The sequence below is a fragment of the Protopterus annectens genome, chromosome 14.part0 (genome assembly GCF_019279795.1).
Source record: "Protopterus annectens isolate FY-2018-M chromosome 14.part0, PAN1.0, whole genome shotgun sequence".
NCBI classification, from domain to species: Eukaryota; Metazoa; Chordata; order Ceratodontiformes; family Protopteridae; genus Protopterus; species Protopterus annectens.
In genome coordinates, this window is record NC_056748.1 from 1,013,217,776 (window position 1) to 1,013,230,030 (window position 12,255).

Here is a 12,255-nt window from a genome sequence, read left to right on the forward strand (position 1 = left end):
ACTTGCATAATTGTAGAGCCATACCACAATGTTATAGGTTAAGTCATTCCGATCTGCAAATTAAGCTTATTTATACAACATTATTGGTATGATTTGCAACATTATTTACCTCTATGGGCAGTCTGAAGGGGCACACAGAACTCAGAAAATGTGTGGTAAGGTATATTTTCTTTACCGCCCAAATGATGTGTTCACCCTTGCCGAGGAATTCATATTACAAAAATCTAGCAACAGAATGATATGTTCCTGCATGGTAACTTGTTTGCAAAAGATACTGGAAGAAAGGTATTGAGCAATATCAGAACAGCCTGTCCATGTACATATTTACCATCTGTACACCACTCGCATTGTCTGTCCAAAGTATCCATTGACCTATGATGTTGATTGCAGTACTGCTAAGCCTACACATCCCTCCATTGTACAACAGTAGAGTTATAGCAGTGGTGCTTGCCAAGGTGACCTCCCCCCAACTCTTAACAGCAAAGATGCCTACCTACCTTTACATATGCCCATTGGCACATACACCTGTTGCCCCTATTCCCATATCTGTCCTTACAGTTCATGCTTCATATTCCCACAGCTCTTCCTTGAAGTGTAGTATGATCTGTAGTTTGTTACCTCTTTGTCTGCAAATGATCTTATATTTATGCCAACAGTATCCTTCTCCCTTATGGATAGGAGTAACATGTAAATGCTCATCCCATCTCTGGATTGTTCAGACTTAAATTACACGGAATAAAAACTTCAGGGGATGCAGGGCTAGGCTTCTAAAGTTCATTGTGCATCTTTAGCCCCATAAGAACCTACGAACCAATGTATACAGTTTATAGTTCTGTATCATATGGTCATAGGTATGCATGTCTGCAGGATGAGGTAGACAGTAGATGCTGGACTGCTTCATCCTTACTAAAAATGATGTTCTGCTGCTTGCACTTAAGACACACATGTGTACGGTACCTGTTACTGAGAGGGGGTGTGGATCGGTCTTTATCTGACTAGGTTTAGAAAGCAATGGTCCATGAAACAAATGCAGTGGGGGACGCAGTCACATGCATTAGAACAAACATTATCATAACCATGCTGCTGACATGTTATCCCATGCTAGGACAAAGGCACATTTGTAACAGCTGAGGGGGGGCATGTAGGACCATCAGGTTGACACAGCCAGAGAAGCTTTTGATGTCACTGCAGGGGGCACTGATTCTGGGACTCTTCTTGGAGGAATGGACACTGTCATCAGAATGACCCTCACCACCTTCTTATAAATCAGTTTAAAATGCACCAAGTTAATACCTCTTACACCAGATTACTGCTCATAGACACTGTAGGCTAACAAAAATAACTGTTGGTTGTGTATTACTTCAGGTATAGAAGGTATCCAGCAATGTCTGAATGGTGGGAAAGATAAGTTGATTTGTGTGGTACATTCAGCATAGACATCTTTAACATATGTGCCACGGAAACGTGGTTGTGAGACAGATAAGCTTACTTCAGTTTGTCTTTTGTTGTGTAACCACAGGGCAGAGCATTGGTACACTGACACCTGTGGAGGCTAAGGCACATCATCAACCTAATATATTGGCCCCTGTACTAGGGATGATGATGGAGAGAGATTTCTGAAACAGAATTATGATACAGTGGCAGTGCTTGCCGGCTTCCTGGGAGAAGATACACCATTAGAAGAGGCCGAATGTGTCCATAATCCATACAAGATCATGTGGCTGTACAGTGTGAGTGCTCACTATCTCATTTCATGCTTGTTACTGCTGATGCCTCTTCTGCAACTGTAGCAGTGAATTCACAGACCATGCCTGCTGAGGTTATACCCACCATGTTGCTGCCTTACAGGAGTGTGTGACACATTCACATGGCATAGGATTCCCCCTCAGTCATTAGATGGACCAAACTATGCTCCAGTTGCAATCTTCTGCAAGCCAGTCCAATGTGGGCCTCACTACAATGTTACTTGATATGTGTGAAAACAAGGAGGCCATGGACACCACAGTGATTGAAATCCTGTGATCTCTGGCTGCACGCTCTGCTAACATGTCCACCTCCATGCAGAGGATCATGTGAGCCATTGTCACTGCACACATTGATACTTTTCTAAGATCAGGGGAAGGACACACACTGGGGGGTTGTTTAGAGCTGCCTTCTTGGGGTACATTTTCCTCACTTACATCTTGCAAGCCTCCCATGTTCTGCCAACCTTAACCATGGTAAGCCACAACTCATGCCCTCAATCAGCAGGAAGCCTTGTGTTCTGTGCTCATCAAGGTTATGGTCATGAGTCATGCAATATCCCTGTCAAGGGGAACCAGTAATTCTAGTACAAAAAGCCAGCATAGTAGTCACAGATCATGATTATGTAGTAAAATGTAGATAGAAATAATGTATGATGATAAATACTGTTGAGCTTCAGGTGTCCATCTGCATATCAAGTCACAGTCAAACAGAGGGACCTTCACCTCTTTGCAGGGGAAAATAATATATGACACGGAAAACCCACCTCAAGACCTCTGTCTCAGACTTCTGTGATATGTCCCTCCTGTTTGTGTAGACAGACATGTAGAACTGTGTTCCTAATGTACTATGCATGTGATGACAACTGTGACACATTCCACCCTCCCTCCTGTATGAGTCATATGAAAATGTCTGATGCACAGTGTGGCTTGACCATGAACTAACTGACATTGTCTGACACTTGTACTGAATGCACCATGTCTAATCTATGTGACATTGTACTGTCACAGTACATTTGTCAGGACCCATGCACCTCAGCTAGATGTTACTACTTCCTCTTCTCTGCCATGTATTGCTCCCATCACTGTCTGTGGGGGTGGTGGGAATGGTTGTGAAGCTGCCCTTTGTAACTGTTCCTCTACATTCTAGTCAGAAAATAGTCTCAATCTGGCGTTCTTGTTGGCAGTATGAAACTGAAGCTGTAAATATCCTGGATGTGGTCTGTCCTCTCCTCACAACCATATTAGGTAGCATGAAATGTACCAAGAACATTGGACATGGTCATACTGGAGTGACCACCCCCCAGACATTTTGAAGCAACAGAAGCTGGTTGTAAGTGAAGAAACACATGCTCTGTAATGTCTTGTGTTTGTGTGGGCTTGGTGTTATATTGCACTTCTGCCATATACTCTGTGTTATGTAGAGGTATCATTAGCCAGGGCTTCAACGGGTATCTGTCTGCTCCAGATTATGCAAATGTGTATGGGGGGGCGGGGGTTAATCTGTGTGCACACACTACAAATGTATAGCTGCATAATTCAACATTAGTCCCAGTGCCTACACATACAAACTGGAAGGCACCACAGAGGTTCACTATGCAGAGGTAATAGAGCTGAGATGTCTGCTAAACATGCAAATCATGCAAACTGCTCAGGTGCTGGGCAAACACGTTAGTTATTATTCCATATGGTGTCACACACTACCTGACAGTTCCCAGAATAAGCCTTTCCTTTTTGAAATACTTTGTCAGTGTGGGCTAGATGGAGTCATTTGTGCTTCGTGTAGGTAATCTGGGGCACTCAGATCCTCAGAAAGGCAAGCAGCATCATTGAAAGTGTGCATGGTGTTGGCCTAGTCCTGTGGTTTATCAGGAAGCCATATGTGATCCTCATCATTTAAAAGCATTATCTTGAGGAAATCGTTGATGCATTGTAGAGGTGGATGTGAGGACTATGAAATACTTAACATATCTCCAGGTGGTCTCTGAGAGATCAATGTACGTAGCCTAAATAGAATGAGCTGTACATACCTTGATCTCCACAGTTTTAGGAAGGCCATGCATCCCTAAAGATTCTGTATGTGGCAGATGCATGACTGAAGGCCCTTACAATGCCCTGACTAATCTAAAGTGATCAGTAATCTCTTGACTGGCAAAATTGCGGTAAGTCAGTCAGATGGTAACATTTATTTTGGTACTCGATAGTACCACAGACATACTGGCAGGAATTGGCAGAGCTAAGGGATAAAGAATGCTGCTGGCCAAGGGCTGCTACATCTTTGAGCATTTTTGCTACATGCAGCAATTCATTTTTTATTATGATTTGCCCTTTTTGAACGTAAATGCATTATTTATTCTGTAGACATAATAAATCACAACTATATTCACCTTGCATACATGTTAATATCATTAAGGCGTCATTTTACTACCCCCATTTCATTTGCAGCCATTTATGTAAAGATTCTATTGTACATTTCAGCTGACTGCACTTGAGAATAAGATGAGACTGTGAATTCAAACTGGCTGGCAGCTTGGTTGAGTTCTTACCTTGATTTTGTTCTTCCCAGGGGTTGCTGTAAGCTCCCAGTGTACTGACACTCATTCTTTCTCTTGTATGTTGTCTCGTCTCTGGAACCTCTTAAACCATTACATAAGGAGTGCCTTGTGCTTGCCAGTTTTAACAGTTTCATCAAGGCAATTCTATTTATACCATCTTACAACCATCTGTGATCATGAGTCTTTCTATGCATCATATTTTATTTCATTATCTTATCTATTGCTCTTTGCTGGGCTTTATTTGTATATTTATAATGCTTTTGATTTCAATCAGCTTTATAAACTTAAATTTGATTTTTTGGTATACCTAGGGCAAAATGCATGTTTATATTGTAGGTGAAACTACCTACATTTTCCAAAGATTGTATTATGTTCTTTGTTAAAATTGAACATTAAAATGAATTTCTTATTCACTTCTTGTGGATCATCTATAAAACTCTTCCAAGGATTTGAATTATGTACTCGTTCGTTCTTAATTTTAGGAATCCAAAAGGTAATGTCCTGCCTTCGAATGGTGAACATATTTTCTACTGCATATGGAATAATGAGAATATTTGCTCTTAATGCAAAAAAAAATGCAGATGTGATAGATTGAAAAGTTCTGAATATTAAAGCTAAAAGTAATTTATACTTTGTTAAGATAGTTCTGTAATAATAATTAAATGTGTGTTTCTTTTGCAAGATAAGTTGCAGTTCTCACTGACAGTGTTTGCAGAGGAAACAATAATATGCCAGGAAAAAGCAGCTTTTATCTCATTTTAAAGTGAAACATCTCAGCATTTTCCCCCATTTTAAAGGCAGTAGTAATGAAGGAAATACCATTGTATACGAATCCAAACAAATTAGCACATGGAATGTCGAGCAGCACACATGCTAGATGTTACAGATTGTACAGACATGGGGCTGTAAACAGCCTTCATACAACATCATCTATCATTCCACGGTCCGTTAGCTCACCATCATGTTATTTTATGCTTCCTGAGCCCTAACACACCAAAGGTTGTCCACTGCTAGTGAGTTGCGTCGTCGCCTGATAGCATGCAGTAATGAATGCTCACTGAAGTGCAAGTTTGTTTCTGCTTGCCCGCTGCTGTAATTTGTTTATCTGTCTAAAGATTATGCAGTTGAAAATCTACAATTTTATGCTGCCTTTGTAAATTATCAAGTCGCTTTTGATGAATGTATCCTTGCTTCCAGTGGCACTGGTACTGCAAGCATGAAATATTAGAAAGTGCTCATGCATACACTTTAGAAGGTTATTTTTTATATATTTTTTGTTGGTGGGCAGCTACACTGTAAAGTGAATCTGACCTTTGCCTGTCTTACTGCATTAAAAATAATTCAATTTTAACTTCATAGCTGTAAATGTTGCAGTTTAAATAAAGTTGCTACCAGCCAGACTTGACTGATTACAGCTGGAAAATTAGTGGCTATAACTCATATAATAAATTACTTACCATCATCATTTTCAAAACAAATCATTCTAGGATCTTCTGTGCTGTGTTTTATATATGAAGGAGTCTGCCTTTTATTTTGCATGTGGGAGTAGAGTAGCATTTATTATGCAACATCTCAGCTTGTCCGATTTGCATTGAAGTATGCAACAGTGAAATACCAACCTTTAATTAAAGATCTGGTACATGGCATTATATCTCTGTCTTTCAAGGACAGTGAATAATCGGCTTGCATGTATATTATGTTTGTTTAAAAGATGGACCATCAAATATATTAGGCATACATTTTTTTTTTTTATTTCCGACTGCCACCAAGGCATCTGGACAGTTTCTCTAAGTAATCATTCTAGGAAATTTGCTTGATAATTATTTTCTTAACACATCCTCAGTCCTGTTTTTATCAAACTTGAATATGTGAGTAAATTATTATTATGGCTGTAGTTTAAAATAAAACAAACTGATAACAGGTGCCGTCTGTGTTTTCTTAAAAAGTCTTCTTCAGCTTGTTGTGTGACATGTTTGTCATTGCTATTGTACAGGTTTTGTATTAATAATGACTGAATAATAAAAGAGCTAATGCACTTAGAAATGTGAATGCCTCACATATTTAGGGTGAACATTTCCTGTGTTTGATTTATGTTAAAACACTTCCCTTCATTTTCATGCAGGGTGGCCGTGTTATTGCTTTTTTATAATTAATATTTCATGTATTTATTTATTAGGTGTCATTCTATGAGCATTATGAGCTGCATGCAAAAAAGGTTAACCCATTTCTGAATACAGAACATAAAATGCCTACAAGAACAGCTCTCCAAATGGTTATAAATCCTAGTGCCAATTTTTTAAACATTTGTTAAAATTAACTGTTGTTTAGAAGACTTGAGTTCATTGTGGTACAATAATTTGATGTCAAGACTACTAATTTACCATTTTTTTACTTTCAGTTTAGCTACTTGTATAGCTTCAAAGCCAGCTCACTTGTAGTATAACACCTTGTAAAGTATAAGTCAGACCTTGATTTTAAACTAGTAACTCAAAACTGCTGGTGTGTGTGGATTTTTGTTTTTAATTTTGAAATAGTAAAATAAACTGCTTAATAATACAGAAAATGATTTGCATACAAGCCCACCTATAAAATATTGCACACTAGAATAGCTAACTTAAATACTAATTAGTTAATGTCCTTTACTGACACAAATAGAAGGCAGATTCAAGACTGTTGTGTGATTTTTCTATGGCAGTAATGCTATTCTGTTCCAGTAAATTGCTATGGCTGGATTAATATGTGATAACATTTAATAAATAGTTTTCATTCAATTTCTAAGTAAGCTGTTTCGGGTATCATTCTTTATTTGATGCATTTGAAGATATATCTTCATTGTCAGTGCATTCTGTGATTTGCAGTATTTTCTGGTTTCTTAACTATGATTTATTTTTACAAGTTTATAGATACTTAGCAAACACTATACAGATTATTACAAACTTAGTTAACAAATCATAATCAAAACCTTTCTTCATCCTTGAAGAAGGCAACATAAGTCAGACTAGGGGAAAATCTGAGGCTGTTCATCCAGGTAACATAAAACAGACTAGGGGAAAATCTGAGGCTGCCCATCCAGGTAACATAAGATAGACTAGGGGAAAATCTGAGGCTGCCCATCCAGGTAACATAAGACAGACTAGGGGAAAATCTGAAGCTGCCCATTCAGGTAACATAAGACAGACTAGGGGAAAATCTGAGGCTGCCCATCCAGGTAACATAAGATAGACTAGGGTAAAAGCTGATGCTACCCATCCAGGTAACATAAGGCAGACTAGGGGAAAATCTGAGGCAGCCCATCCAGGTAACATAAGATAGACTAGGGGAAAATCTGAGGCTGCCCAGCCAGGTAACATAAGGCAGACTAGGGGAAAATCTGAAGCTGCCCATACAGGTAACATAAGACAGACTAGGGGAAAATCTGAGGCTGCCCATTCAGGTAATATAAGACAGACTAGGGGAAAATCTGAGGCTGCCCATCCAGGTAACATAAGGCAGACTAGGGGAAAATCTGAGGCAGCCCATCCAGGTAACATAAGACAGACTAGGGGAAAATCTGAAGCTGCCCATCCAGGTAACATAAGGCAGACTAGGGGAAAATCTGAGGCTGCCCATCCAGGTAACATAAGATAGACTAGAGGAAAATCTGAGGCTGCCCATCCAGGTAACATAAGATAGACTAGGGGAAAATCTGAGGCTGCCCATCCAGGTAACATAAGGCAGACTAGGGGAAAATCTGAGGCTGCCCAGCCAGGTAACATAAGGCAGACTAGGGGAAAATCTGAAGCTGCCCATACAGGTAACATAAGATAGACTAGGGGAAAATCTGAGGCTGCCCAGCCAGGTGACATAAGGCAGACTAGGGGAAAATCTGAAGCTGCCCATACAGGTAACATAAGACAGACTAGGGGAAAATCTGAGGCTGCCCATCCAGGTAACATAAGACAGACTAGGGGAAAATCTGAGGCTGCCCATCCAGGTAACAAGACAGACTAGGGGGAAATCTGAGGCAGCCCATCCAGGTAACATAAGATAGACTAGGGGAAAATCTGAAGCTGCCCATCCAAGTAACATAAGACAGACTAGGGGAAAATCTGAAGCTGCCCATACAGGTAACATAAGACAGACTAGGGGAAAATCTGAGGCTGCCCATTCAGGTAACAAGACAGACTAGGGGAAAATCTGAGGCTGCCCATCCAGGTAACAAGATAGACTAGGGGAAAATCTGAGGCAGCCCATCCAGGTAACATAAGACAGACTAGGGGAAAATCTGAAGCTGCCCATCCAGGTAACATAAGACAGACTAGGGGAAAATCTGAAGCTGCCCATACAGGTAACATAAGACAGACTAGGTGAAAATCTGAGGCTGCCCATTCAGGTAACAAGACAGACTAGGGGAAAATCTGAAGCTGCCCATCCAGGTAACATAAGATAGACTAGGGTAAAAGCTGATGCTACCCATCCAGGTAACATAAGGCAGACTAGGGGAAAATCTGAGGCTGCCCATCCAGGTAACATAAGATAGACTAGGGGAAAATCTGAGGCTGCCCATCCAGGTAACATAAGGCAGACTAGGGGAAAATCTGAGGCTGCCCATCCAGGTAACATAAGGCAGACTAGGGGAAAATCTGAGGCTGCCCATCCAGGTAACATAAGGCAGACTAGGGGAAAATCTGAGGCTGCTCATCCAGGTAATAAGACAGATTAGGGGAAAATCTGAGGCTGCCCATCCAGGTAACATAAGATAGACTAGGGGAAAATCTGAGGCTGCCCATCCAGGTAACATAAGATAGACTAGGGTAAAAGCTGATGCTACCCATCCAGGTAACATAAGGCAGACTAGGGGAAAATCTGAGGCTGCTCATCCAGGTAACAAGACAGACTAGGGGAAAATCTGAGGCTGCCTATCCAGGTAACATAAGATAGACTAGGGGAAAATCTGAGGCTGCCCATCCAGGTAACATAAGGCAGACTAGGGGAAAATCTGAGGCTGCTCATTCAGGTAACAAGACAGACTAGGGGAAAATCTGAGGCTGCCCATTCAGGTAACAAGACAGACTAGGGGAAAATCTGAGGCTGCCCATCCAGGTAACATAAGATAGACTAGGGTAAAAGCTGATGCTACCCATCCAGGTAACATAAGGCAAACTAGGGGAAAATCCTGAAGCTGATCATCCAGGTAACAAGACAGACTAGGGGAAAATCTGAGGCTGCCCATCCAGGTAACATAAGATAGGCTAGGGGAAAATCTGAGGCTGCCCATCCAGGTGCCTGTGCTTGACTTTTAGTTGAAGTTTGTTCCAGAGATTGGGGGGAGGGAGGTACTTTGTAATCTGTCACACCACAGCATCTTACTTGTCTGCTGTTGAAAGTTTAAATTTTTTAACCAGGTATTTGAGGAACAATTTGTTCTATGAAGGAGTAAGAGGTCAAGGAGATTCAGGTCATTTATTATTCGAAAGGCTGGGCATAGATCACTGCAGAGGAGACTATAAGACAATGAGTACAGGGAGAAGACTGGATGTCTGTCCTAATAGCTGTTAGTAGTGAGGCCATTGATTTGTTTTCTAAAGGATTCTCTGAGTTCTCTCAAGCTAAGTGATATGTTTTGATAGATGTATGTCAAAGGGGTTATTATATTCAAATAGGCCCTGATAAGGGCTGAGTAAAAGGGTACTAAGAATTCTCTGATTCTAGAAGAGATGGCTTTGGAAATGAGTTGGGTCAAAGAGATGGATTTCTGTACTAAAGTAAGGAATTATTTCTTTATGTGCATCTGCAGCTTCATCGAGTTATTTGTAAAATGGCTTAGATGGTCACATCTACTTGTATATAATGCAGGCTAGTTGTTTCTTGGCATATCATAGTTTTTACTTTATGGCATTAAATTGTTTTTTCACAACATTTGATAGTACTTGGGGAATTTAAAACCAAGCACAGAAAAATATCAGTAGCATGAGAAGGGCAGGATATGGTACTGGTGTCAAACTAACATTCTAATTATCCCAGAAGAATTCAGTCCCAAATAATGTCAAGGAATTTTTAGATAGGGTGATTTCATTTTGCAAACTGAAACTGGAGTACTCAAACCCAGGACTACAGGATGAATTTCGTTAGTAACTAATTGTTTCACCATTTGAGATAAACTGCCCACGATATTTGATTCTTTTAAACTAGCAGACTTTTCATTCTGAGTATTTTAAATAAAACTTAATGTTAGGAGTCGGTGTAATGGATATGGTGTTAACCTCACAATTACAAGGTACAGAGTTTGGTTTTCACCTTTGAAAGGGATATTATTTAGGGTTCAAATGACCCACAAGGGCAGATAGCGAAGTACTTACCTATGAACCTATAAACAATCCAGGTAAATGATAATGGTAATAGTCATAATTGTGACATTTCTCCATTTGTCATATCCTAAGTAGATGGTTGGGATTTCAGAACATAAAATACAGCTTGACCATATAGCATCAGTGGAAGAGAGAGTGTAGTTTGAAACTACTATCCTTGTATAGACAAATAAGACATCAAACTATCCTAGAGCATTTTGTTTTCCAAAGCAGTTTGTAAGTCTGTATGCAATGAAATGAAAATTCATTATAAGTGTTGAAATACTTCTGAAAGAAATAGCTGTAGTTTCTTTTTGGAAAACAAATCTTTTTAAAGTTGTGTTTGGATTTTTTAATGTATTGGTTATGCATTTATCCTTCATCTTATTACACAACACCCTGCACCTAAAAAATTCCTTAGAAGATCATTTTGTCGTGTAAGCATAAAATCAGAATTTTTCACTTTTGATGCCATTGTTTTTCCTATTGTGGTGGTTGTAAAGATAATGAAATATGACATAAAACCTAAGAAGATCCTGACAACATAGTATTAAAAATGTTCCAGCAAATAAATATCCTTCGGCATGCATAACAATTGACAAAAAGGGATTCTGCAAGAAATTTGTTACATAAAAAGTAAGCTGTTTTTAATTGTGTTCCCTTTGTTTTAGTCAGAAAATGATGACAAATCTTTCACCTACACATATGACAACATTGGATCGAATGTTTGCATGGGAGATCACAAGGTAAAACAATTTATTAACCTTTACTGTTATCATTGTAAAGCACAGAGATCATGTGCTATATTTGCTTGTTTAGTTGTTTATCTGTTCTAAAACTGTGACATGAAACTGAGATTGCAATTGCTGTGAAGTCCTACACAAAGGTGTCTTTCTAGCCAATGTTAGGTTACACTTCATTCCAGGCATTTCATCTTATCAGGGTGTATACTGCAGGTCTTGACTAAGCAAGACAGTAATGTTGGGTCATCAAATGGCTGTATAAAATGACAGCAGCATCTTTTAGTACTGATGATTTTGGTGTCCCAGCAAAGTGTCCCATTAGTGAAAAGCTTTGACAGAACATGCACACAAGCACATAACCTGAAAAAAAAATGAAATGTGACATTCCTGCAGCTAATGGCCTGAATGCAGTAATAAGGACTTATGCCTGAATGTTCATTCAAAGGCCTAGTGTGCTGGACAATTTGAATGTCCCTAAAGGACTATTTGCCTATCTCCCATGACATCTTCATTAAGGGACACTTGTAATTGTGTTTACACAGATGCTACTGTGATTTTCAAGGGTCTTTCTGGTTTGATCCTAAATGCATTTGCAGAAGGACCTTTTTATTTTCTGGTTGAATGATTGTTAGTTGATTTGAAACCACGTTGTGCAGTTTCGTGAATGAATACTTTAAACAACCAGAGCAGAATGGAAACAATGAGAACATGGAACATTTGGGAGAAAGGAGGTTTTCAATTGCCCCATTGCTGTGAGATATCTGAGTTAGAATATAGGTATACAGTTGTGAGTGTGTAGGTAGGATTGCATCCCTGCAAAAAGCACTGTTTTTTTGTTTCTGTTTTAAAACATTTATACTTTCCAACAGTAGAGCGTCTATTCATGTAG

The 12,255-nt window shown here is 39.5% G+C and overlaps 1 protein-coding gene across 3 annotated transcripts in view; it reads left to right on the forward strand.

Moving 5' to 3' along the window:
* Window positions 1-12,255, forward strand: part of INPP5A (inositol polyphosphate-5-phosphatase A) — a 3,411,481-nt gene that overhangs the window by 3,268,860 nt on the left and 130,366 nt on the right. For all 3 annotated transcript variants that reach the window (XM_044056820.1, XM_044056818.1, XM_044056819.1), the window contains exon 14: window positions 11,295-11,369. In XM_044056820.1, coding sequence (XP_043912755.1) covers window positions 11,295-11,369 — 75 coding nt within the window. The remainder of the gene's footprint in view (window positions 1-11,294; window positions 11,370-12,255) is intronic.